Below are 26,725 nucleotides of genomic sequence, written 5' to 3'. Positions count from 1 at the left end.
GGCGCTACAGGAAGGAAGAGGGGCAGGACCACTCCGATGGCAGCAGTCCCCAGCCAGCCCAGGCTCAGAATGCCCAATTGGAAACCAACTTGGACCCTCTCTAGAGCAGCCTGGAAGGGAGTGAGCCAGCCCTGGGCAAAAAAAAAAAAAAAAAGTTGGTATTTGTTAAGCGCTTACTATGTGCAGAGCACTGTTCTAAGTGCTGGGGTAGATACAGGGTAATCAGGTTGTCCCACATGAGGCTCACAGTTAATCCCCATTTTACAGATGAGGTAACTGAGGCACAGAGAAGTGAAGTGACTTGCCCACAGTCACACAGCTGACAAGTGGCAGAGCAGGGATTCAAACCCATGACTTCTGACTCCCAAGCCTGGGCTCTTTCCACTGAGCCACGCTGCTTCTAAAGCTCTGCCCTGGGATGCCCTGACTGCACCAGTCTCTCTTCCAGGAAGCTTGGCAGGGCAGGAGGCAGGAGGGCAGGAGGCCCAGTGAGGGGCAGGGGAACTAGTGAGGGGCAGGGGGCCCAGTCAGTCCAGTTAGGATCACAAGGTCCAGCCAGTGGCAGGGAGCCCAGCGAAGTGTAAGGGATCCAGTGAGGGGCAGGGGGCTCAGGGTGGGGCTGGGGGGCCCAGTATGGGGCAGCAGGCCTAAAACAGATCAGAAGTTTCTCCCCCTGATGATAGGTCACAGGCCAGGCCAGAAGTTTGAACCTGGGATGGGGCCCAGCATGGGGCGGAGGGCCAGCCCAGTGAGGGGCAGGGGGCCTAGCAAAGGAGAAAAGGTCCAGAGAGAGGCAGGGGGCCCAGCCTGGGGCAGGAGGACCAGTGAGGGTTGCAGACCACAAGTTCCTCCCCCTGACAGGGAGCCAAAGGCTACACCAGACCTGAGAACCCAGTATGGTGCCCTGCAGGTAACCAGGGCCCTCAGGACCCTTCCTGTGAGGCATCTCTGCACCTCCGGAATGGTGCTGTGTTGCCATGGAGAAAGACCAGCACTGCGTTGGCATGAGCAGAGGAAGACGCGGTCTGGGCTGTGAGGGGAGGGGATCCCTGTTGGTCAGAGACTACTGGGTGGAGTGGAGTGGTGAGGGGAGAAGAGGCTTTCCCTCCCACCCCTGCTTTCCCTCCCACCCCTAGCCCCTGACTAGACCCCAACAGGTGAAAACAAAGCCCATTTTGGGTGGCCCCTGTCTGGGTCTCAGCTCTGCCAGTCTCATACAAGTCCCTTCCATTCCAACGGATTCAAGTTGGGAGGGATGGTGGAGGGTCAGAGAGGGATTTCCTGCTCTTCTCCTGTCGTGGGGAGAGTGCTCCCTCATTGTGAGCAGGGAATGTGTCCGTTTAGTGTTATATTGTACTCTCCCAAGCACTTAGTACAGTGATTTGCATACAGTAAGCACTTAATAAATATGATTGAATGTGTGGTTGGACCACCCCAGACATCAACCTTCCTCAGGCAACATGGCCCCTTCGATCTTCTGAGGGGGGACTGACCTAGTCCCCAGCCCTGGGTTCTGTCTGGGTCCCACGCCTGGGTCACAAGCTTGGCTCTGCACCTGGCCTTGTGTCCCTTGTCCACCTTGTGCTTTGCTTGTGTCCACGCCCAGCCCTGCACCTTTATGTGCCCGTGTGGGGCCCTGAGCCCTGCCTGGGTCCTGTGCCTCTGGCCTTCCACTGATCATTCTGGAGACTCCGCCCTGGTTCCCCTCAGAACTCCACAGCCCCAGCCGGGATACTCCTCCTCCAGTCACTTGGACCCATTTCTTAAAAATAATAATAATAATACCTGTGGCATTTGTTAAGTACTTACTGTGTGCACTGGGTACTGTACTAAGCGCTTGGGTGGATACAAACAAATTGGGTTGGACAAAGTTCCTGCCTCACATGGGGCTCACAGTCTCAATCCCCATTTTACAGATGAGGTAACTGAGCCCAGAGAAGTGAAGTGACTTGCTCAAGGTCACACAGCAGACATGTGGCAGATCTGGGACTAGAACTCACAACTTTCTGACTCATAGGCCCATGCTCTATCCACCTTGCCATGCTTAAAAGGGGACCCTGAGACCAGGGACTCAAGGGATGAGCTATGGGGTAGGCATGTGGGCTAGGACATTCTGGGTCCCTGCTCTCTACCAACCCATTGACAGGATCCCCCTCCCTGCTACTCCTGCCCCCAACCTTTTTGTCCCCTATCATTCTCAGGGCCCCCTCTTCCCTTAGCCTTATGTTACTCAATCAGCTCACTTCCCTCCCCCTGTTTCTGGAGTGTGTGTTTATATGTTGGGGTTGCAGAGTGTGTGGCTGGGAAATTTCATTGATTTCCTCCAGATAGAATCCAGCTCACTTTGGGAACTCCTGGTAGGTGGAGGGCAGGATGGGCACTGAGTCAGAAACTCTTAGCTTCTCCCTCCTCAAGGATCTGGAGTCCTGGGGCATTTGGCAGAGTCCAATAGGTCACCCTGTCGTATCCCCTGCCTATAGGCAAAGTGACCCCTTCTCCAATCCTGGGAAATGAGGAGTGATGGGGTCAGGGGGAGGAGGGTCTCTCTTGTTCTGATGGTCCCTAGGGATGGAGAGTCCCTTAGAGGGGTCCAGCATTGTGTCCTAATGAGAAGAAGCACAGCCTAGTGGAAAAGAGCACTGGTCTGAGAGTCAGAGGACCTGGGTTACAATCCCTACTCTGCTGTGTGGCCTTGGACAAATCACTTCACATCTCGGTGCCTCAGTTTCTTCATCTGTAAAATGGGATTCATTGCCTGTTCGCCTGTTCTCCCTCTTTAATTAGACTATGAGCCCCATGTGGAACAGGGACTGTGGCATTACCCCGTATCTCCGCCAGTGCTTAGTACAGTGCTTGGCACACAGTAAGCACTAACAAACACCACTATTATTATTATTATCAGTATTATTACTATTATGGAAAATCAGGCTTCTCCCCAGCCAAGTCCCATCCCAAACAGGGCTCAGAGAGAGTCTGAAGGCAGTCTGCAGACACACAGCGAGATGATGACAGATGAGGTGCCCAGCTACCCCAGTCCCCCAGGCCTAGATTTAGGGGGAGACCCAGAACCCCAGGGGGAGGGGGAGGGGGAGGGACAGAGCATATAACCCAGCCTTCATCCTCCTTGACCCAGAAGCATGGTGTAGTGGCAAGAGCAAGGGCTTGGGAGTCAGAGGACATGGGTTCTAAACCCAGCTCCTCCTCTTGTCTGCTCTATGACCTTGGGCAAGTCACTTCACTTCTCTGCCTCAGTTCCCTCATCTATAAAATGGGGGTTAAGACTGTGAGCCCCATGAGGGAGAGGGACGAGATTTGCTTGTGTCCATGTCAGCGCTTAGTTGAGTGTCAGGCAAAAGTAGCACTTAACTAATACCATTATTACCATTACCCTCCAAATTGGATTAAACCCCCACCCCACACTCCTCCTGGTGAAGCAGGAAAAATTCCACCCTCCCCGCTCCAGGCTCTCTACTCCTGTCCAAGCTCTGGCGTCACTCAGAGGAAACCAAGACCCCCAGCCCAGCCCAGATTCCTTAGAGGCCTCATGAGCCCCCCATCCCCAGCCAATGGTAGGCCAGTTCTCAGACCTCTCACCGCCCACCCGCAACTGCACCCTGTGACCCTCCCCTTGTTTCCCCCAATCCAGACCAAGCCCGCCCATCCCCCCAGCTGCTTTCTCCAACCCCTACCCCAATGGGAGGTGCCCCCACACTGCTCTTGCAGTCCCTCCCTTACCAGCCTGTCCTGCCAGGCCCCAGCTGACCCATCTCCCCACCCACCTGCAGGCCCCAAACTCACCATCCGGCGGGGGTGGGGGAGACTGGGTGAAGTGGTTCCCAGGCTTGTCTGGAAGGAAAACACATCGATGTTAAGGTTTCCAGGATTTGGGTGTTCCCAGCCCCTTCTCCACAGAGTTTCCCCCAACCTCCCTTCCCCACAAACTCAGTCCAAAGCCCTTCCCACCAGGCCGTCCCCACCCCCTCATCAATCACTCCTGACTCAGAAGCACCCCATCAAACTGACCTCAAGCCAGGAGAAATACTCTTTCTTCCCCAAGAAGCCCATCCCCAGAACAAAGTAGAAAGGAAAGCATTTTTATTGCCTGAAGCCTGAGTTCTTTCCAGCCCTGGGGGCAGGCTCAGACTCCCACCCCCAGGTACGCCTTCCTCCTCTTTCCCCTTTGCCGAGTGTCAGGACCACAGGCCCATGTCCTGGGATGACCAGGCTGGAGTGGCCCAATCAATAGCTTGGACTTAGACCAAGGACCCTAATTCCTACTCTCTGGTAGGCCCATATGAGCTCCTCACCCTGTTACTGCTTCAGTTTCCCCACAGGAATGAGAAGCAGGCTGGGAGTCAGAGAACCTGGGTACTAATCCCAGCTCTGCCAGTTGCTTGCTGTGTGATCTTGGGCAAGTCACTTAACTTCTCTATGCCTCTGTTTCCTCAACCATAAAATGGGGATTAAATCTTACTCCCTGTATTTAGACTGTGAGTCCCATGTGGGACAGTGACTGTACCCAACCTGATAAACTTGTACCTACCCCAGCACTTAGAATAGTGCTTCACCCATAGTAAGCACTTAAATGCCATAAAACAAAACAAACTACCCTCCCCATCTCCAGAGGATGAGAATCCCAGCCCCTTGGAGAACCAACTCTTTTGGCTACACCTTGCTCTCCATTCTCAGGGAGAGACCCAACCCATACTTCTAACCTCCTCCCTCTCCCTACTGCAGATCATCACCACTACCACTCCCGATTGCAGACCAAGGACAGGGTTGCCGCCCACCACAGGGAGGACTGATATGTGAGGGAGGAGGGGGGTTGTTCAAGCCAAGGGAAATCAGCATTACCATCACCACTACCATCATCACCATCAACTTTGTCACCATTGTCATCATCACCACCATAACAGTTCTAAGTTTTCAAGGCACACAGAGCCTGGTTTCTGGGTTCCATGCCAAATAGAGCAGAGACCTCCCCTTCCCCCCTCCCCCCACCACACAGAGCCTGGGAATCCCCCACGACAAACCTTAGCAGCAAAGAAGTTGGGAGGGGGGCAGCCAGACTGTCACATGCAGTTCACTGGGACCACCCCAGACCTCCTCTGCCCCCACCATTTCCACCCAGGGTAAAAGACCACCCCCCCCCCCAGCTCCGGCCGGGGAGGACTCAGCCCGGCCCTTGTGTGGACAGCCGGCAGGACCCGGCTGGGAGAGCCCGTCCCAGGCTGGGGCATGACCTACAGTTGTTGAGGAAGAGCAGCACGGCGAAGCCCAGGGTGGAGCTGGCCAGTAGGATCAGGCAGACGTTGCAAGGGATCATAAAGTAGCGCACCACGAGGGACACCTGGTGCTGGTACAGCCGATCCCGCTCCAGGCCGGCAGGCAGCATCGCTGGGTACTGACATGCAGTCATGGCCCCCGGCATCCTGGCCCCCGGCATCCTGACCCCCGGCATCCTGGCCCCCACCCGCTGCTCTGTCCCTGGGAGGCAGCGGGGGGTGGCAGAGTTCAGAGAGGACGGGGCGAGCCGGTCACCCACATTCTGTAATCTGGTCAGAGGAGGCAGAGGCACCAGTCCTGATTGCAAAGTCAGGAAAGTTGGGGAGACTTGGAGGGCGGTCTCAGGGAGCCGGTGGGGAGGAGAGGCACTAGCTGCCCTGGAGACCAGGGTCCTTCAGTGCTTCCTGCTTCTCTTTCCTGAGGCATAAAGAGTTGTGTCCCCAAAGGAGGGGGCACCAAGCATAGGTAGGGGGTGAGCTTGCAATAGTGTTTGAGCCCCCAGCCTCTCCTCAGACCCCAGATGCGAAGAGCCAATGTGGGAGGGGGGTGGGTCTGCCCTGACCCTGCCGATGACCACCTTGTCTGTCAGTTCCGGGGAGCAGAAATCCAAAAGCTGCACCTGGTGTCGAGTCTGGCAGAGATCCCAAGTCCTCAGTAGCCGTTGGGTAGCTGCCACCTCTGGCAGCTCAGACCCGGCCGGTCCTTGGTCGAGCCCATAGTGACCCACCTGCAATAGGCCGGCTGCACCCCCAGCCCAGGGTCTAGCCCGGAATAGTCCTTCCTCCGGCCCTTCGAGCCTCGCACCAGGCCTTTCTCCAATAGCCCACACAGAGCGGAGAGGAAAGGAGAGCAGGGGGCAAAGGGGCTGGAAGGACAGCAGGGTCTCAGACAATCCAATTCTTGATCTTCTGACCGCTGGGATCTTGCCGGCCGTGACCAGGGCCCCTCCAAGAGCGTCTTTTCCTCAGCTGAGAAAGGTTTGGGGGTTGTCTCCCTGAGTGCAGTGGCCAGGGGGTGCTCCAGTTAGGAAGGGGAGAAAGGTGGGAGGCTCCGAGTCTGAGCAGGAGGGGGGAGGGGACTGTCTAGGTCCTGGCATGAGGGTGGGGAGGTGTTGGGGTCGGGGGGAGGAGAGGTCCCCAAGTCCGATCAGGAGTGGGATCGGGTCGGGAAATTTCCAAGTCTGGGTGGGAAAAGATTGGGGGGGGAAGGTGGGGGGAGTGTTCCAAGTCCCAGAGGGAGGGGGATAGGGTGGGGTGGGTTTCCGAATCCAGGCAGGAATTGGATATGGGGGCGTTTCAAGTCCGGGAGGGTGTGGGATGGCGGGGTGGGGGGGGGGCTCTGAGTCAGGAGGGATTGGGGTGGGGGAGGGGGAAGCTGAGCCCAGATGGGACAGCCGGGGTGGGGGGCGTCTCTGCGTCCAGAAGTGGGGGAGGTCTCTCTGTCTCCCCAGCCCCAGCCAGGCCGCCGCTCCCGCTCCCCCACCCGGCCAAGCGGGCAGGTTCCCGGCTGCGATGCGGGAGGAGGCGGTGGCAGCTCGGGGGGAAACAAGGTGGCTGCTTTCGGTGGCAGAAGGCGGAGAGGGAAGCGGTGGAGGTGGTGGCAAAGCAGGGTGAGAGCAGCGTTTCCTTGGGCAGCTCCCGGCCTCCTCCTTCCCGGGCTCCTTCTCCAAGCGGCAGTGGTGGTGGCGGCGGCTGCCGCGGCGGGCGGGGGCGGAGGCCGGAGCCGCCAGACAAAGGAGGGGCCTGGGGAGCTGTTCCCGCTGCCCTGGGGGACCAGAACCGCCGGAGAGCGAGCAGAGGGCGGGGGAGGGGATGGAGGCCGGGGTCCTCATCCCAGTGCACGGGCCGTGGGGGAGGGACAGAAGACACCTGAGTGTCTGGGGACATGCCCCACCCCCCAACACCCCACTGCCCGTCATGGAGGGGGGACGTGAAGGGAGGGAGAAGACGGAGGGAAGGGGGAGGGGGTCTGTGCCTGAGCCATCCTGGGACTGTGCCCGCCGATTCCCCCCACCTGCTGCTGCCTGTGTCATTGTGTGTCCCCCTGGGTGTGTCGTGAGTTTGAGTCACACAGTGTCACTACATGCCATGTGTATGTCACTAGAGTGTGAAAGTCACAGTGTGTATGTTATCCATTTGTCAAAAGTGTGTGTAATGAGTATCAGTGAATGAGAGTCATTGGGTATGTTTATGTCATGCTTGTGGGTTTGACAGGGTGTGTGTATTTGTGACCCGCATGCGTGTGTGTGTGCAGGCGTGTGAGTGAGAGAGATTAGTGTGTCTGTGATTTCTGATTCCTCAAGCCCAGGCGCACATCCGCCTAATCAGGAACTCCACTGTGTGTGTGGAGCAGGGTCAGGAGAGGGCAAGCAAGGGGGTGTAGCCAAGGACCAGCTGTTCCCAGCCCCTGGGGGCCGGGGCAAGTGGGGGTCAGGGGGCCGAGGAAGCTCCTGGCAGCAAAATCCTGAAAGGAACCAGCCCAATGTCAGTTCCCCTGAGCCGGGTTTCCCAAACTCAAGTTACCTTGGGTGGAGGTCACCCTCTCAGCCCTCCTGCCTGGTTTCCAGAAGGGCTATTTATCCCCAGGGCTCCCTGCACCGTCTATATCCTAAATCCAATTCCCTTTGCAGTACATCAAATATGCAAACTCAAAAATGCAAATGAATCATATGCAAAATGAGGGCGGGTCCCCCGGGAGGGTTCGAGATTCGCGCTCCTAGAGAGCCCTCTAGAGGTGGGAGGCTAGAGCGCCCAGTCAACCCTCTGCCAGCCGAAGAAGAAGACCGGGCTGGGACGTGGCATAACTGGGCTTGCCATTTAACACCGAAATAGTTTCAGACGGGGTTCGCTGCTCTCGACGAGAAAATGATAGGCAACTTGCAGCCTGGCATAACCACAATGCTGGTCCAGTCTCCTCACTGGTCTTTCTCCTCTAGTCTCTCTCCTCTTCAGTTCGTATTTCACTTTACTGCCCAGATCACTCTTCTAAAATGTTCCACACACCTTTCCCCACTCCTCAGAAACCTCCAATAGTTACCCATTCCTCTCCACATCGAGTAGAAATTCCTGGCCACCTGTTTTAAGGCACGTCATCATCTCTCTCCTGTATCCCACGGCACCCTCGTTCATACTCTACATTCCTCCTCTATTGCTAATCTTCTCACTGTACCTCAATCTCATCTATCGTGCTGCCAGCCTCTCTCGCCCATCTCCTACCTCTGGCTGGCATGTCCTCCTGTTGTTGGGTAGGGATTGTCTCTATTTGTTGCTGAATTGTACTTTGTAAGTGCTTAGTACAGTGCTCTGCACACAGTAACCACTCACTAAATATGATTGACTAAAACTTCTCACTGTGCCTTGTTCTCGCTATCACAACCCCTGTCTATACCCTGTCTGGAACTCCTTTCCCTTTCACATCTGACAGATCACAGCTCTCTCCCCAGCTTCAAAGCCCTTCTGAATCACATTATCATCGATGGAATTTATTGCGTGCTTACTGTGTGCAGAGCACTGAGCTAAGCACTAGGGAGAGAACAATACAAGAGTTGGCAGACATGTTCCCTGTCTGCCAGTTTACAGTATACAGGGGAAGAGAGATACTAATATAATTTATAATATATAATTTATAGATATGTACATAATCATATCTCCTCCAGGAGTCCTCCCCTGATCAATTTTAAGTCTCCCCTGCTTATATCCTTCCCAAATGCCACTACAGCCTTTCTGAGACACCTAGTAGTAGTAATGGTATTTACCGAGAGCCCCACTGGGTGTAATGCATCACCTAAGTTCTCACAGTCTTCCTTAGCCCTCACAGGCATACCTTACATGCCCAATTACTTAAACACTAACTCATGTTATCACCTTCTCCTACAGATAAGAATTATCTGTATTTTAGTGTTGGTCTCCCTACTGGATTTTCCCATCCTCGGATGGGTAACCTATACTTTTCTTCTGATGAACTCTCCCAAAGCCTGCATAAGCATTCACTCCACAAAAACTGTCTATGCACTTGGATCTGTACCCTTTTAAGACCTTGATATTCACCCCACTCTCAACCCCACATAACAGATATACATATCTATAATTTATTTAATGTCTGTTATCCCCTCTAGGCTGTAAGCTCCTGGTGAGCAGGGAGCAATAAGCGTTCAATAAATACCACTAATTGATTAACAGCAGAGTAGGAACCAAGGGCAAGGGGAAAGAGGAATAGGTGTAGATTCCTCAGCCCCTTCCCTGCAGTTACTTATGTCTTTGAATCCTCAGGTCTAACCTGAATCCTTCCTACAGAAAGGATAAGAAGCAAACTCTGCCCCCAGCTCCTCCACTCCAGACTCTGCTAGGCCAAGGGGAAGGGGGGATTTCACGGTGGTGGGAGAAAAAGCCAGAAACCCAGCTTTCCCCCTCCTCTGTTGATGTCTGCATGAGACTCTTCCTGGCCCAGTCCAGCCCAGCCCCTCCCCACCGCCCACATCCCTATTCTTGGAGATGGAGAAAAGGCCCAAGTTTAATGGTTTCAGCAAAGCTTTATTCAGCAGAACCACTCTCCCACTCCAGGGATCCCAAAAGGGGTGGGGATGGGGAAGAGCCCATTGAGGGCAGGGAACCTGCCTACCAACTCTGTTTTTTTGTATTTTCACAGCGCTTAGTACTGTGCTCTGCACTCAGTAACCACTTAATAAATATGATTGACTAAGGGGAGGGGAAGCTGATGGCGAGGAGAAAGGGGAGCAGGGACAAAATTCAGCCCCCAATCTACTTGCTCAGCCCTTGTCCAGTCACATAGCACCCTGCGGGGGTAGAGGTCATTCTAATAATGTTGGCATTTGTTAAGCGCTTACAATGTGCAGAGCACTGTTCTAAGCACTGGGGTAGATACAGGGTCATCAGGTTGTCCCACGTGAGGCTCACAGTTAATCCGCATTTTACAGATGAGGTCACTGAGGCACAGAGAAGTTAAGTGACTTGCCCACAGTCACACAGCTGACAAGTGGAAGAGCCGGGAGTCAAACCCATGACCTCTGACTCCGAAGCCCAGGGTCTTTCCACTGAGCCACGCTATTTGTATTGATGTCTGTCTCCCCCTTTACACTGTAAGCTCACCGTAACCAGGGAATGTCACTGTTTATTGTGGTGTTGTACTCTCCCAAGCACTTAGTTCAGTGCTTTGCAATAAGCACTCAGTAAGTATGACTGAAGGAATGATTGAATGCCCTGCACACCATAAGTGCTCAATAAATCGTGGCTCAGTGGAAAAGAGCCTGGGCTTCAGAGTCAGAGGTCATGGGTTCGACTCCTGGTTCTGCCACTTGTCAGCTGTGTGACTGTGGGCAAGTCACTTCACTTCTCTGTGCCTCAGTTACCTCATCTGTAAAATGGGGATTAACTGTGAGCCCCACGTGGGACAACCTGATTCCCCTATGTCTACCCCAGCACTTGGAACAGTGCTCTGCACATAGTAAGTGCTTAACAAATACCAACATTAATTACTTAAATACAACTGAATGAATGCAGTTCTTCCACGGTTCCCACTCTCCGCCTGCTACGCGGCTCCTTTCGTGGGGCAGCAGCGACCCCTGCCAGCTTCTTATGAAAATGTCCCCTGCCCAGCTCTGAGAAACAAGGCCCATGACCCTGCCAAGGCTCCTGGGGGCGACGGGGCATATCTCGGCTCTGGAGTACAAGTCCTTTACCCTGGTAGAGAAGGGGCAATGAAGCAGTAAAAGCAGCGTGGCTTTGTGGAAAGAGCACTGGGCTGGGATTCAGTAGAACCTAGGTTCTAATCCCAGGTCTGCCACATATCTGCTGTGTGATCTTGGCTAAGTCCCTTCACTTCTCTGGGCCTTAGTTCCCTCACCTGTAAAGTGGGGATTAAGACTGTGAGCCCCACGTGGGACAACCTGATTATCTTGTATCTACCCCAGCGCTCAGAGAAGTGCTTGGCACATCGTAAGTATTTAACAAATACCATAATTATGATTATGATTAAAGGGAGTGGGCCTCGAGGTTGTGCCTACGCCTGTCTGATGGGGGATGCTAAAGTCTCCTGACTTGCCTTCTGGCCCTGTCCGACCCGGCAGTACCCGAATTAGCCACAGGGTGGCACGGGAACACTGTGAATTCTTGCTGGGCAGAGGAAGGGGCACCTTGGAGGCGATTTTGGGGAGGTCTAGACCGATCATATTAGGGATGGCCAAGGTTTGGGTTCTGGCCCGGCCAGGGGACCTCCCAAGTCTACCCTAAGCCTGAATTTTTAAAATGAAAAAATGCCACTCTGCCCTCTCCTCCCCAGCCCCTAGAGCCCCCCATCTGCAGACCCTGCCCACTGAGAATTCCTCCCAGGATTCACAGCTACCAACATATCTGGCACCACTTCCAAGAACCCCAGGGCCTGGGATTCTCAGAGGGAAGGGATAGGGCAAGGCAAGCTGCCAGGGCTTCTCCATTTACATACCCACTTCTCTTCTCTCTCCCTAGAGAGCTTATCTGTTTTCACAGCTTTAGCTATCGCCTTCATGCAGAGGACTCCCAAATCTGCCTCTCCAGCCAAGGCCTCTCCCCAGCTACCCAAACCCATGCCTCCTCCTGCCGCCATGGACATCTCCACTTGGCTGGCCCACTGGCACCTCAAACTCATTATGCCCCAAACTGGCCTCATCTTCTCTTCTGTTAAGAGAGGTGAAGCAAGTTTAAACATTCCTCCCCCTACTTTCCCCAACTGTCAATAACACCTGACTCTCCCTGGGGCCAAAACCAGAAACTTCCTCAGGGGTCATTGTGCTCCACATCCACATCCAACTCACTGCTAAAATCTGTTTTTCCTCAAAAATATCTTCTGGATCTGCTTCTTCCTCTCCTCCCACACAGGCTGTAGCCTGGTTCAAGTGCTTGTCATTTCATGGACTATTTTACTGGCCTCCTTGATAGCCCCCTGCCTCCGGCCTCCCCAACTTCAGTACCTACTCCACACTGCTGCCTGAATCATCCTGACAATTTTGATATTTTTTAAGGGCTTATTATATACCAAGCACTGTGCTAAATGGTGAGGTAGATAGCAAGTAATCAGATCAGACACAGTTCATCATGTCTTAACCGGGGCTCACAGACCAAGTAGAAGGGAGAACAAAAGTAGCGTGGCCTAGTAGATAAAGCATGGGTGTCGGACTCAGAAGGACCTGAGTTCTAATCCTGGCTCCTTCACTTGCCACCTTGGGCAAGTCATTTAACATCTGTGCCTCAGTTATCTCATCACCTCTAGCTTGTAAGCTCACTGGGAGCAGGAAAGGTGTCTGTTACATTGTTATATTGTACTCTCCCAAGTACTTAGTAGAGTGCTCTGCACAAAGAAAGCACTCAATAAATATGATTGACTAACTGACTAAAATGAGGGTAAGACTGAGCCCCATGTGGGACAAGGATTGTATCCAACCTGAGTAGCCTGTGAGTATCCCAGCATTTAGTACAGTGCCTCGCACATAGTAAGCACTTAACAAATACTATTTAAAAAAATGTTTAATCCCCAATTTCAAAGATAAGGAAACCAAAACCCAAAGAAGTTAAGTGACTTGCTCAAGGTCAAACAACAGTTAAGTAGCAGAGCTAGCGTTGGAACCCAGGTCTTCTGACTCCCAGGCCTGCTCCTTTTCCACAAGGCCATGCTGCTTCCCTCTTCTCTAATCCCTCCAATGCTTGCTTATCTCCCTCTGTAGCAAACCAAAACTCCTTATTATTGGCTTCAAGGCTCTCCATTTCCTCTGACTACTTTACACACCTACTCCTCAATGTTAGAACTCGGCCCTCCCCACCTTCAAAGCCCTCCTAAAAACCCACCTCCTCCGATAAGCCTTCCCTGACTACCAGCACCCCAAATGAAATCAACACATCAGTTGCCTCTAGCACTTGTGTAATTCTTTATACCCATCCTCTGCCCTTCACAACATAACTATACTCCAAGACCATTTAATGTATTCTGACTCCACTGTTGATAAATATGTTTATGTCAATCTGCCAGTCTGAAGTGTAAGCTCCTTATGGGCCAGGAATGTGGTTAGTACACTGCATGGCAACCAGTGGGTATTCAATAAATATCATTTTTTTGTATTGGTATTCGTTAAGCGCTTACTATGTGCCAGACACTGTACTAAGCACTGGAGTAGATACAAGTTCATCAGGTTAGACATAGTAACTCATTCATTCATTCATTCAATCGTATTTTATTGAGCACTTACTGTGTGCAGAGCACTGTACTAAGCACTTGGAAAGTACAATTCGGCAACAAATAGATACAATCCCTACCCAATAATGGGCTCACAGTCTAGAAGGGGGGAGACAGACAACAAACAAAACAGCATCAATAGCGTCAATATAAATAAATAGAATTATAGATATATACACATCATTAATAAAATAAATATAATTAAAAAATAATAAATATATAAACAAGTGCTATGGGGCGGGGAGAGGGGTAGAGCAGAGAAAGGGAGTAGGGACGATGGGGAGGGGAGGAGGAGCAGAGGAAAAGGGGGTTCAGTCTGGGAAGGTCTCCTGAAGGAGGGGAGCTTTCGGCAGGGCTTTGAAGATGTGAGGAGGGAGGGCATTCCAGGCCAGAGGTAGGACATGGGCCAGGGGTCGACGGCGGGACAGGCGGGAACGAGGCCCAGTGAGGAGGTTAGTGGCAGAGGAGCAGAGTGTGTGGGCTGGGCTGTAGAAATAGAGAAGGGAGGTAAGGTAAGAGGGGGTAAGGTGATGGAGAGCTTTGAAGCCAATAGTGAGGAGTTTTTGCTTGATTCAAAGGTTGATAGGCAACCACTGGAGATTATTGAGGAGGGGGGGTGACATGCCCAGACGTTTCTGAAAAAAGATAATCCGGGCAGCACAGTGAAGTATGGACTGAAGTCAGGAGAAACAGGAGGTTGGGAGGTCAAAAAGAAGGCTGATCCAGTAATCCAGTCAGGATATGAGTGATTATACTAACATCCCACATGGAGCTCACAGTCTTAATTCCCCATTTTAATAATAATAATTGTGGTATTTGTTAAGTGCTTACTATGTGCCAAGCACTGTTCTAAGTGATAGGGTAGATACGATTTTTATGTCAGTCTACCACACTGAAGTGTAAGCTCCAGGAATTTGCTTAGGACAGTGCATAGCAACCTGTGAGTACTCAATAAACATCACTTTTTTGTGGTATTTGTTAAGCACTTACTATGTGCCATGCAATGTACTAAGTGCTGAGGTAGATACAAGTTGGTCAGGTTGGACACAATCCACATCCCAAGAGGGGCTCACAGTCTTAATCCCCATTTTCCAGATGAGGTAACTGAGGCCCAGAGAAGTTAAGTGATTTGCCCAAGGTCACATAGCAGATAAGTGGCAGAGCCGGCATTGTCTAATGCCTAATGAGTGAAGTCTAATGAGTGAAGCCAAGTCTAATGAGTGAAGCCTAATAGTGCAAAGCCAAAAGGCCTAATAGAGCATCCCCTCCTGGGCACTCTATGGCCACTGCCTGCTATTTTGACTCCAGACCACTGTCCCTGGCCTCAGAAACCTAGTGGCGTGTCCCTTCTCAACTTTGGAATTTGAGGATCAGGACCTGGAAGGCGCCATCACTCAGGACCTTCAGCAGGCCTTGAGGACTCCCAATTTCACCATGACCTCCCTGACCCTGATCCCTGCTCACCTCATCCTGTCCTCCTCTCTCACCAGCACCCCAAACCATCCAATCCCTCCAGCTCATCCCCTTCCCTCTAGACAGTAAGCTCGTTGTGGGCAGGGAATGTGTCAGTTTATTGTTGTCTTGTACTCTCCCAAGTGCTTAGTACAGTGTTCTGCACACAGTAAGCACTCAATAAATACGATTCAGTGAATGAATGAATCCAACTTGCCCCCTCCACACACCTCTGCCTGAACGCAGCCGGTGGGACTTCTGCTCTTTCATGGGCCACTGCCTCTTCAATATCATTTATTAGTATTATTATTATTATTCTCCTGAACATTTTTTTCATTCTTTTTTTTCCCCACAGTATTTGTAAAGTGCTTACTATGTGCCAGACACTCTACTAAATGCTGGGATAGATAACAAGATCATCAGGTTGGATACAGTTCATGTCCCACATGGGGCTCAAAGTCTTAATCTCCATTTTACAGATGAAGTAACTGAGGCACAGAGAGGTTAAGTGACATGCTTAAAGTCACACAGCAGACAAGTGGTGGAGCCAGGATTAGAGAAGCAGTGTGGCTTAGTGGAAAGAGCACGGGCTTTGGAGTCAGAGGTCATGAGTTCGAATCCCAGCTCTCCCACTTGTCAGTTGTGTGACTGTGGGCAAGTCACTTAACTTCTCTGTGCCTCAGTTACCTCATCTGTAAAATGGCGATTAAGACTGTGAGCCCCACGTGGGACAACCTGATTCCCCTGTGTCTACCCTAGCGCTTAGAACAGTGCTCTGCACATAGTAAGCGCTTAACAAATACCAACATTATTATTAACCCAAGACCTTCTGACTCCCAAGTCTGTGCTCTATATACTAGGCCAAGGTGCTTTCCACACTCTTCGCCACCTCCAAGACCTGCCTCTCCCAGAATGACAGTGTCTTTCCCCTCTGCACTCCCCAAGGGGGCCTCAACTTCTCCCGCCCTCCTACCAGGAACCCCCTCCCCGATCAAATCCCATGGACCACAGCTGTCCCATCTACTTAAAGACTTTCTGAAATCACATTTCCTCCAGGGGGTCTTTTCTGAGCAAGCTCTAATCTCTCCAGTGTCTATCCCCTGCAACTACCACTTCTGCACTGCCATATTCTCAAGCTCCCATAATGTACATTTATGTACATCTCTTACATACCTTATGACTTAATCATTAACTTATATAGTTAAATCCTTTTCCTTCTTCCTCCCACTTTAAAATGACTGTAGTGTCTGTCTTCCCCACCGTAACCTCCTTGAGGGCAAGAATCAGGCCTACTAATAATAAAAATTATGGTATTTGTTTGCACTTACTATGTACCAAGCACTGTTCTAAGCACTGGGGTCGATACAAGGTAATTGGGTGGGACATAGTCCCTGTCCCACATGGGGCTCACAGTCTTAATCTCCATTTTGCAGATGAGGTAACAGGCCCAGAGAAGTGAAGTAACTTGTGCACGGTCACACAGCAGACAAGTGCCGGAACCAGGATTAAAATCCACGTTCTCTGATTCCCAAGCCCATGCTCTTGCTACTAGGCCACGCTGCTTCTCAACTAACTGTTGTACTCTACCTAGTGCTTAGTTCAGTACTCTGAATACATTAGATGCTCAATAAATACTTCTGATTGACTGATTGCTGATTTTACTGTCCCAAGTGCTCAGTACAGTGCATTAAACTCAGTAGGTATTCAGTATATTTCATAATAGTACTACTCCTCACTCCCCTCTGGATGCCCCGAGAAGTAGTAAGGCATAGTGGATAGAGCACGGGTCTGAGAATCAGGTCACGGGTTCTAATCCAGGCTCTGCCACTTGTCTGTTGTGTGACCTTGGGCAAGTCACTTCACTTCTCTGTGCCTCAGCTAACTCATCTGTAAAATGGAGATTGATGCTGGGAGCCCCACGTGGGACAGGGACTGTGTCCAACCTGATTTTCTTGTTCCCACCCCAGTGCTTAGTACAGTGCTGGAACATAGTAGGCACTTAACAAATACCACAATTATTATTATCATTATTACTATTATTATGCTCTCCCTAATCCCCATTCCCTCTCAACATGTCCAGAGGGCTGGGCGGCCCAAAAAACAAGCTGGGCCAGGATGGTGCTAGGGGCTAGAGGGTGCTATCATGACCACTTTCCAGGTAAGTAACGTGAAGGGTCACATAATAATTATGGTATTTGTTAAGTGCTTACTATGTGCCAGGCACTGTACCAGGTGCTGGGATGGATACGAGCAAATCAGGCTGGGCACAGTCCCTGTCCCACATTGGGCTCACAATCTTGATCCCCATTTTACAGATGAGGTAATTGAGGTACAGAAAAGTGAAGTGACTTGCCCAAGGCCACACAGCAGACAAGTGGTGGAGCCTTAGAACTCATGATCTTCTGACTCCCAGGCCCATGCTCTATTCCTAGGCCATGCTGCTTCCCCTAAGTGTTAGGGCTCTAAGGACAGGACCCTCCCCTGAGGCTACATTCACACATATAAGCAAGCACACAGGAGGACAGGGCTTACACAAATGCAGGCAAGCACAGCCCAGAGGAAAGAGCAAAGGCTGGGGAGTCAGAGGATCTGTGTTCTTATCCAAGATCCACCAAGCACCTGCTGTGTGACCTGGCCATTTAACTTCTCTGTGTCTCAGTTCCTTCATCTACAAATTGGAGATTCCTTACCTGTTCTCCCTCCTAGTTAGACATTGAGCCCCATGAGAGACCTGATTATTTTGTATCTACCCCAAAGTTTAGTATAGTACTTGGCACATAGTAAGCACTTAACAAATACCACACACACAGACATAGAGACAGAGGCAAACTCACAAGCACACATGTGTGCACAACCAATAATAATGATAATGATGCTATCTGTTAAGTGCTTACTATGTGACAAAGCACTGTTCTAAGAGCTGGGGTTAATCAGGTTGGACATAGTCCCTGTCCCACATGGGGCTCACAGTCTTAATCCCCATTTTACAGATGTAGTAACTGAGGCACAGAAGTTAATGGACTTGCCCAAGGTCGCACAGCAGACAAGTGGCAGAGCCAGGATTAGAACCCACAACTTTCTGACTCTCAGGTCCGTGCTCTATCCATTATACCATGCTGCTTATTGGGGCATCCGGGGGAGTACAGCACTCAATAAATACGACTGAATGAAATATGACGGAATGAATGAAGTGGTGGAGCCAGGATTAAAACCCACGTTCTCTGGCTCCCAGACCCCTGCTCTATCTGTTAGGATACATTGCTTCTGGTGGGGACAATGGCACTGGCTGGAAAGAAGCTCAGGCCCTCCCTGGCCTGGCCAGGCCTCTGCCAGCTCCACTGACCAAGCCATGTTGCCCCAGCCAGCTGGGCGGGAGGCCAACTGACCCCCCTCCGTCATTCCTGACCTTTCACTCTATGCCAAGGCACCGGATGAGGCATTGGAAAGTTGTGCTTTTAGCAGCTGAGAGTGGGAATTGTGAAACAGTCCCAGGCTCTGTTTGTGTATATTTGTGTGTTGGGAGTGAGGGGTAATGGCACCTACTGACCTACTGAGTGTCCACTGCATGTGATGCACTTTACTAAGCTCTTGGCAAAGTACAACATGAGATGTGTTCCCTGCCCACTCAGAGTTTACACTCTAATAGGAGAGACAGATAAATATTTACAAACAATGTGATCAGACTAAACAAACAGTACAAGCTGGACTGTAGAAATGATTATACTTCTGCACACAAGTGCTTGGGAGGGAAGATTGCCAGTCTATCTCGGTCCAAGCAGGATGGAGTTAATCAGGAAAGGCTTGCTGGAGAAAGTGGGATTTTAGGAGGGCTTGGAACATGAGGTTAAGCGTATAGGTGAACAGATGGCAGAGAGTGAGTTGAGAGCAAGATCCAGTTGGAAGATGAGCTTGGGAGGAACCAGGACAGAGATGGAGAGTATGAAGTGAAAAGAGGAGGAAGGGTGCAGGGCATTGGTGAAGACCTTTGGAGATGAGCAGGAGGAGTTTGTGTTGATGTGGAGGGGCAAGGGAAGCCAATGAGGAGTGGACAGATGGGTACCATGTGGCACCATGCAACACCAGCAGCATATAGTCTAGATGGAAGGGGGAGAGGCTGGAGGCAGGGAGGGTGGTAAAGAGGACATTATAATAAATAGTCTAGCAGCACTAGAACAAGAGTTTGGACCAGGAGGGCGGAGCAGTTGGGGTGGAGATGGAGGGCAAATCCAGAAAATGTATATGGAGAATCAACAGGATTTAGCAATAGACTGGATTGAGAATGAAAAACAAGGAGTTGGAGTCGAGGAGGACACCAAGGTAGCTGTCTTCTTTGATTAGGGGGATGGTGGTGTTATTGATGGAAATGAGAAAGTTAGGAGGAGGAGTGGGATTAAAAGGGAAAATAAGTAATTCAGAATGTCCGTGTGTGTACATGTGCGTGAAAGGGGCTGTAATACATGTCTACTACTATGTCTGTGAGTGCAGGAATGTGCCTGAGTGCGAAAGTTTGTGAGTGTTGGTGTAAGTGCACTAGAGGGTATAGGTTTGCAAGTGTATCTGTGTGGGTATCAAGTGAGTGTTTGGGAATGTTTGCAAATGTATCTGTGTGAGTACACAAGTCAATTAATGGTATTTATTGAGCACCTACTGAGTGCTGTACTAAATGCTCGGGAGATACCAGAGTTAGTTGATATGGTCTCTCTCCTCAAGGAGTTTACCATCCAGTGGCAGACAAACACTAAATAAATTACAAGTAGGAGGACGTAATAGAGAATAAAGATGGGTTTTTAAGGGCTCTCGATTGGTGGGGTAGAGAGTGCCCAAGTGTTTAGATGGCATGGAAGTGCTTAAGTGGCAACTGGGAGGAATATAAACTGGGGAGATTATAAATTAATTAGCAATGACCCCCTGGAAATGTGGTTTCAGAAGGGCTAAGAGTGATCTGTTGGATGTGAAGGGGGTGGAAGTTCCCAACAGGAATGAAGGTGTGAATGAGAAGTAAGTGGAGGGAGAGATGAGAGCAAGGCACAGTGAGTAGGTTAACCCAAGTGGAATGAAAAGTGCCAGCTGGGGTGCAGTGGAAGAGAATGAAAAGGAGGAGGCGAAGGGCTGATTGAATGCCTTAGAGCTGGTGGTCAGGAGTTTCTGTTTGACAGAAAAAGGAATGGATAACCAGCTGTGGTTTTTGAGGAGTGGGGAGGTGTTTGTGGAATGATGTTTTAGAAAGATAATTCAGGCAGAGGAGTGAAGTGTTGACTGGAGAGAGTACAGATTGGAGGCAGGGAGGTCAACGAGGAAATTGATGTCATCCTCGAACCAGGATAGGACCGGTATGGAGGCCTTTTGTATGGAGAGGAAGGGACTGATTCTGGAAATGTCATGGAAAAAGCACTAACAGGATTTAGCAATAAACTGAAATGGGAGCTGAAAAAGAGGGAGAAAAATGCCAAGGTTAATACCTCCAGAGATAGAAAGGACAGTGATGTTGTCAACTGTTAAATGGAAGAGAGAACATGGAAGGGAGGAGGAAGAATTCCCTTTGGGACCTGTTGAACCTGAGGTGACAGCAGCCCATCCGGACAGAGAGGTCCTAGAAGCAGGCAAAAAGCAGCGTGGCATAATGGAAAGAGCCCAGGTCTGGGAGTCAGAAGGACCTGGGTTCTAACCCCAGCTCTGTCATTTGTCTCCTGTGTGTCCTTGGATGAATCACTTCACTTCTCTGTGCCTCAGTTCCCTCATCTGTAATATGGGAATTGAAACTGAGCTCCATATGGGACATGGACTGTGTCCAAACTAATTGGTTTGTATCTACCCCAGAGCTTGGTACAGTGCCTAGCACATAGTAAGCATCTAACAAATACCATTTTTTTAAAAAGGAGATTGCAAATGTATCTTTGTGGGTATCAAGTGAGTGTTTGGGAATGTTTGCAAATGCATCTGTGTGAGTATGCAAGTCAATCAATGCTATTTATTGATCGCCTACTAAGTGCTGTACTATATGCTTGGGAGAGTATAATAGAGTTGTTGATGTGGTCTCTGCCCTCAAAGAGTTTAACATCCAGTGGCAGTGACAAACACTTAAATAAATTACAAGTAGGAGGAAGTAATAAAGTATAAAAATGGGTATTTAAGTGCTATCGAGGGGTGGGGTGGACAGTGCCCAATTGTTTATTTGGCATAGAAGTGTGACTGCAGAGAGGGAGAGAGGTCAGAGCTACTGAGGTCATCTCCATAGAAGTGGCAGTTGAAGCCTTGGGAACAGATGAGTTCCCCTAGGGAGTGAGTGTAGACTGAGAAAAGAGGGGGACTCAGAACAGAGAACTAAGGAATGGGAGGCAGAGGGGGAACTGATAAAGATCAGACAGAGATATAAGAGGAGAAATGGCAGAGAACTATATCAGAGAAACCGAGATTAGATAGTGTGTCCAGGAGGAGGGAGGGGTCCACGGTTTCATGGAAAGCCGAAATGTTGAGGATTAGGACAGAGCCAAGTGGGTTAGATAGGGTCAGAAGGAGGTCATTGGTGACTTTGGAGAGAGAGAAGGGGACAGACACCAGACTGGAGAAGGTCAAGAACGGGGTTGGAGTCAAGGAAGTGGAGGCAGCTGGTTATACAACTGGCTCAAGGCGGTTTAGACAGCAGTGGTAGGAAGGAGATGGACTGATATCTGGGGAGTGCAGAGGGCTTACAGAAGTTTTTTTTTGGCATAGGGATATGTGAACATGTTTGAAGATAGAGAGGAAGGAACCATTAGGCAGTGAGCAGTTGAAGGTGGTGGTCAGGGAGGGAAGAAGAATGGGCCCATGTGGTTTTAGAAGGCATGGGGTCGGAGGAACAGTTGGAAAAAGTAGAAATGTCTATGTTTCTGTTTCTGAGAATGGATCTGTACATCTGTGACTATTATGACCAATATCCAAGTGCATGTGCATTAGTCTCTGTGTACCTGTGTGTGCAAGTGTCTATAGACAAGAGAGTTTGTTCTTGTGTATGCATGTGAGTCTGTGGATCTGTGTGAATGCATGTAAGAGTAGTCATTCAATGGTATATATTGAGTGCGTGTGCACAGCACTGTTCTGAGTGCTTAGAGTATCTACGAGGATGTGTGTGTCTGTGTGAGTCTGTATGCATCCCTCTCTCTGTGTGGGCAACTGAGGGCTGGTGTCCAATGCCTGGTAAGGAGCCCAAAGTCTGGGCGGGCAGACCGGGAGGCAGGTGGACAGAGGCCAACCAGACTGGCGGGGAGAGGGAGAGAGGAGAAAGGGAAGAAGGAAAGAGAGAAAGAGGGGGGGGGAGGGAAAGGGGGAGAGTAAAGGGGAAGACGGGGGGGAGAGTAAAGGGGAAGACGGGAGGGAGAGCAGGAGGAGCCCCACCCAAGCAGGCAACAAAGGGGCATTGAACTGGCAGGGTCTGGCCAGCCCTGCACCAAGAAAATGCTTTGGGGGCTATGCCCCCCACTTCCCACCCCCAAGCCCTGGGTCCCTGGCCAGTGGTGAAAGAGTTTTATGGAGCAGAGAATAGGGCTGGGGGGGAGGGCGAGCAGGAGGGTGGGAGGGAATGGGAGTTTAAAGCATCAGAAATATTTTGGGATTTTCAGCTGGGCCTGCGTCATTCCAACCACTGCCTGCTCCAGGCCATATGCTATACCAAACTGAAGGAACTTAACCCGGTGACCTCCGGGGTTGACACACCCAATAACATGCCTATGGGAATCCAATCCCATGGGCACATGCACCACACACACATTCAAAGACACACCCATGCAAGCCTCCCCTTGTACATGCCATCAGATTTCCACAACAATAATAATAATAATGTTGGTATTTGTTAAGCACTTACTATGTGCAGAGCACTGTTCTAAGCGCTGGGGTAGACACAGGGGAATCAGATTGTCCCACGTGGGGCTCACAGTCTTAATCCCCATTTTACAGATGAGGTAACTGAGTCACAGAGAAGTTAAGTGACTTGCCCACAGTCACACAGCTGACAAGTGGCAGAACCGGGAGTCGAACCCATGACCTCTGACTCCAAAGCCCGGGCTCTTTCCACTGAGCCACGCTGCTTCTCTTAGGAGCACACCTCTCCACCCCCCACCATGTTCCTTTTCCACCCTGGCAGATCCCCTCCACCCCTTGTCACCCAGCCTTGGGAAGGCAGAGGCTGCCTGGCCACCGGACAGGGAGCAAGGACCTCTGGTCCCTTCCTTCACCCCAACTTCTCTTCTCTCCATCCTCCCTGTCTCCCCTATCCATCTCTGGGACCTAATTCTCTCTCTGGTCCCCACAGACATGGCAGCAAAGTGGCTGAGTGGAGCGAGTGGGGTGACCACTGCCTGAGGTGAATTGGGGGGCGGGCTGAGTTAGGAGGTAGCTGAGGCTTGGGAGCGGGGGGGGGGGGGGGGGCGACTCTCTTCCCCCCCAGGTCTGCCCCCTGGGCAGACTGCCAACCAATGTCCAGCTAAGCCCTGTCCTGGGGGAGGGGGGGCTTTGGGGGTGGGGGAAGGGTTGGAGATTCAGGTGTGGCCAATCCAGGGCTGGGGTGGGGGTGGGGGGGAGGGAGGCTATGTCTACGCCTGGCTTAGATCCCCATCACCATGGCAACGGCTGGGGTTTTCCCAGGCAGAGGGCACTGGGAGGGGGGAGGGGAGGGGGCTGCCAGCAGAGAGAGCACAATGGCTCCAGCTCCAGCTCAAAGGGGCGGAACCAGGGACCCCCTTCCCGCCCGCCCGCTGGGCCAGGGCCGTTTTTCCCGGACCCTCCGTAGTGGAGAAAAGAAAAAGGGAATCGGCAAAGAAGGAGCCATCACTGGACTGGACAATACCACAGCGGGGGACTCCTCTGGTCCCAGACCGTCTGCGTCTCTCTGTCGTGCAAGCACACACCCAGGGACACATATACCCTGGAACTTGGACACACACACACACACACACACACACTCACACACACACAGAGCCACCCCTGAGATGGGGCTTGGGCCAGGAGAGGGGCCAAAATATTCCCATTAAAGTGGTGACACAGACAGAGATGGAGATGAGAGAAGATGGGCAGCAAGAGCGCCAGATGGAGAGCTGGGGGTCCATGGGCTCAGTCAGCCGAGGACCGCACAGTTCAGCAGGCTCCTTGAGATGTGGCCTTCAGCGGCTCCCAGGGCCCAGGGACCACCCCATATCCCCAAACCCCACATGCAGTCTATATATGGGTGAGTCCAAGAGCCTACCTCAGTGAATCTCTCTTCCCCCAATTAGTACCTCAGCGCCTGTGGGCCAACCATAAGCATATGTCCTCATACCCCCTTTTTTTTTTATTGTGCCAGGCACTGTACTAAGCGCTGGGGTATAAACAAGCTAATCATGTTGGACACAGTCCATGTCCCATATTCATTCTTTCATTCATTCACTGTAATAAGTGCTCGAATGGGGCTCACAGTCTTAATCCCCATTTTACAGATGGGGTAACTGAGGCACAGAGAAGTGAAGTGACTTGCCCAGGGTCACACAGCAGACAAGTGGCAAAGCCGGGACTAGTTTTCCCAGGTCCTTCTGACTCCGAAGCCCATGCTTTTTCCACTCAGCCACATTGCTTCTGTAAGGGTCAGCTCACATATCTACTATATAAGCTCCCACTCACCTACGTGCCCAAATTGCCTTCTTCCTCCTGATTTTAGTGCCAGCCTCAGTCAGATGCTGAAAGTACCTTGAGGGCAAGTAGCATGTTTCCTAACTCTACCATTCTCTCTCGGGTACTGGCTACAGCACTCCAATACAGCACTCCAAACATGGTCATCAATCAGTGGAAATTACTGAGCAAATACTTTCTGCAAGCATTTGGGAGAATATGATGCAAGTGGTAGACATGATCCCTTACAGTCTAAAGGAGGAGACAGACATTAAATTACAGGTAAAGAAACAAATGAGAAAAAGGATATTGAGATGTTCATATCTGTAATTAATTATTTATATTGGTGTCTGCTTCTCCCTCTAGAGTGTAAGCTTGTTGTGGACAGGGAATGTGTCTGTTGTTATATTGTACTGGCCCAAGTGCTTAGTACTGAGTTCTGCATACAGTAAGCACGCAATAAATATGATTGACTGATTGTGGGCGTGGAGGGAGTACCTATGTACTTAGAGGATAATAATAATAGTAATAATGATGGTATTTGCTAAGTGGCTTACTATTGTGTCAGGCACTGTACTAAGCGCTGGGGTGGATACAAGCAAATCAAATTGGACATAGTCCCTATTCTTCATAGGGCTCACAGTCTCAATCCCCATTTTACAGATGAGGTAACTGAGGCACAGAGAATCGAAGTGATATACCCAAGATCACACAGCAGACAAGTGCTGAGCTGGAATTAGAAACCTTAATCTTCTGGCTCCCAGGCCCGGGTTCTATCCACTACACCATGCTTATGATGTGATGAAGTGCAACAGGAGAGAAAAGAGGGTAGCATTTAATAAATACAATTGACTGATTGATTGGAAAGCCCACCCCTCTGACTCAGGGCCAAGACTAGGTGCCTGCTCTCCATCCCCTGATCCCTCCTTTCACCAGTATGAGGCCAGCTCCCCCAACTCCCCCAGCTCCTTTCTCTCAGCTCCAGAAGTCCCAACCCTTGTGGAGAGAGGTTGGAGGGGGTGGGATAGCAGGAGGAGCCTGAGAAGCTCTCAGCGAGCAGGCAGTGCAGCCAGAAGGCTCGGGGATAGGGCCAGAAGTGGCTCCAAAGCACTCAGTACAGTGCTCTGCACACAGTAAGCGTTCAGTAAATATAACTGCCTGATCTACTACTGGGCCAGGGGCAGGGCCAGGGTGGATGGGACCAGGGGTAGGGGCGGGCGGGCGGGCCAAGGGGCTGTGCTGGCATCCCCATTCTTCAGATGAGAAATCCTGTCCCTCCGCACCCCCTACCCTTGCCCAAGGGCTGGACTGTCGGCCAAGCCACTGCCCGTGTTGGCAAGATCACACGGCCACATGGGGTCAGTTACAGCCAAATTACCCGGCTCATTTGGGAGCTAATGAGGCAGGGGGAGTTGGGGTAGCAGTGAGACCACTGCCCCCCATCCCTCTCCCCCTCCCCTGCAACCCGCACACAGGCCCAGAATGGAAAGCAGCTGTGGCGGAAACTGCTTGTTAGTGATAATTTGCCATGAGGATTTAAGGTTTCCCCTGGAGCCCCCCTGCACTAGGGATACCACTGTGGTGGTGAGTGGGTGGGAAGGGAAGATGGGAAGAGAAGATAGGGGACCAAGGTGGGAAACTGGGGGGGGAAGGGGAATTCTCTGCCAGGGAAAGGGGAGGCTGGGGGTAAAGTTGTTGGGGGATATGGGAGATGTGAGGAAATTAGGCGTTGGGGGGTATTGGCCCCTCCTGACCCCCTGGGACTCCCCCACCCCTGGCTTCCACAGCAGGACTCCCGTCACTAAGCCCAAAGCAGACCTGACCCGGCTCTTTGCCTGGCGCCAGGGCTGCCTGGCCCCTTCTGTTTGGGCAGAGGGCCAGGCCAGCTGCTGCCAGGCTGGAGAAGAAAGGGGATGTTGTGATTGGGTCAGGTCAGACCAACCTTCAATCCCCCCACAGGGGTCCAGGGCCCCCACGGGTGGAGTTCTGCCAGCCGGGGGCGGGGGGAGGTCAGAGTTGGGGGGCTAGACCCTGGACCACCAGCTCTAAATGGGTCAGAGCCCAATCCTGGATGATTATCAATGGTCAGCAGCCTCTGGGTCATCCCATCCTTTCCCCTACCTCTAAGCCCCTTACTCTTCCCCTCCCTCCCCCAAAA

At 51.3% G+C, this 26,725-nt stretch overlaps 1 protein-coding gene across 1 annotated transcript in view; it reads right to left on the bottom strand.

Moving 5' to 3' along the window:
- AGRN (agrin) overlaps positions 1 to 26,725 on the bottom strand; it is an 80,102-nt gene that overhangs the window by 31,007 nt on the left and 22,370 nt on the right. Inside the window, 1 exon segment of the mRNA XM_029065172.2 lies at positions 3,799 to 3,846. Coding sequence (XP_028921005.1) covers positions 3,799 to 3,846 — 48 coding nt within the window.

Source organism: Ornithorhynchus anatinus, chromosome 5 (assembly GCF_004115215.2).
Source record: "Ornithorhynchus anatinus isolate Pmale09 chromosome 5, mOrnAna1.pri.v4, whole genome shotgun sequence".
Lineage (NCBI taxonomy): Eukaryota > Metazoa > Chordata > Mammalia > Monotremata > Ornithorhynchidae > Ornithorhynchus > Ornithorhynchus anatinus.
Note: the sequence above shows the minus strand (reverse complement) of the source record. Positions and strands in the feature narration are given on the sequence as shown.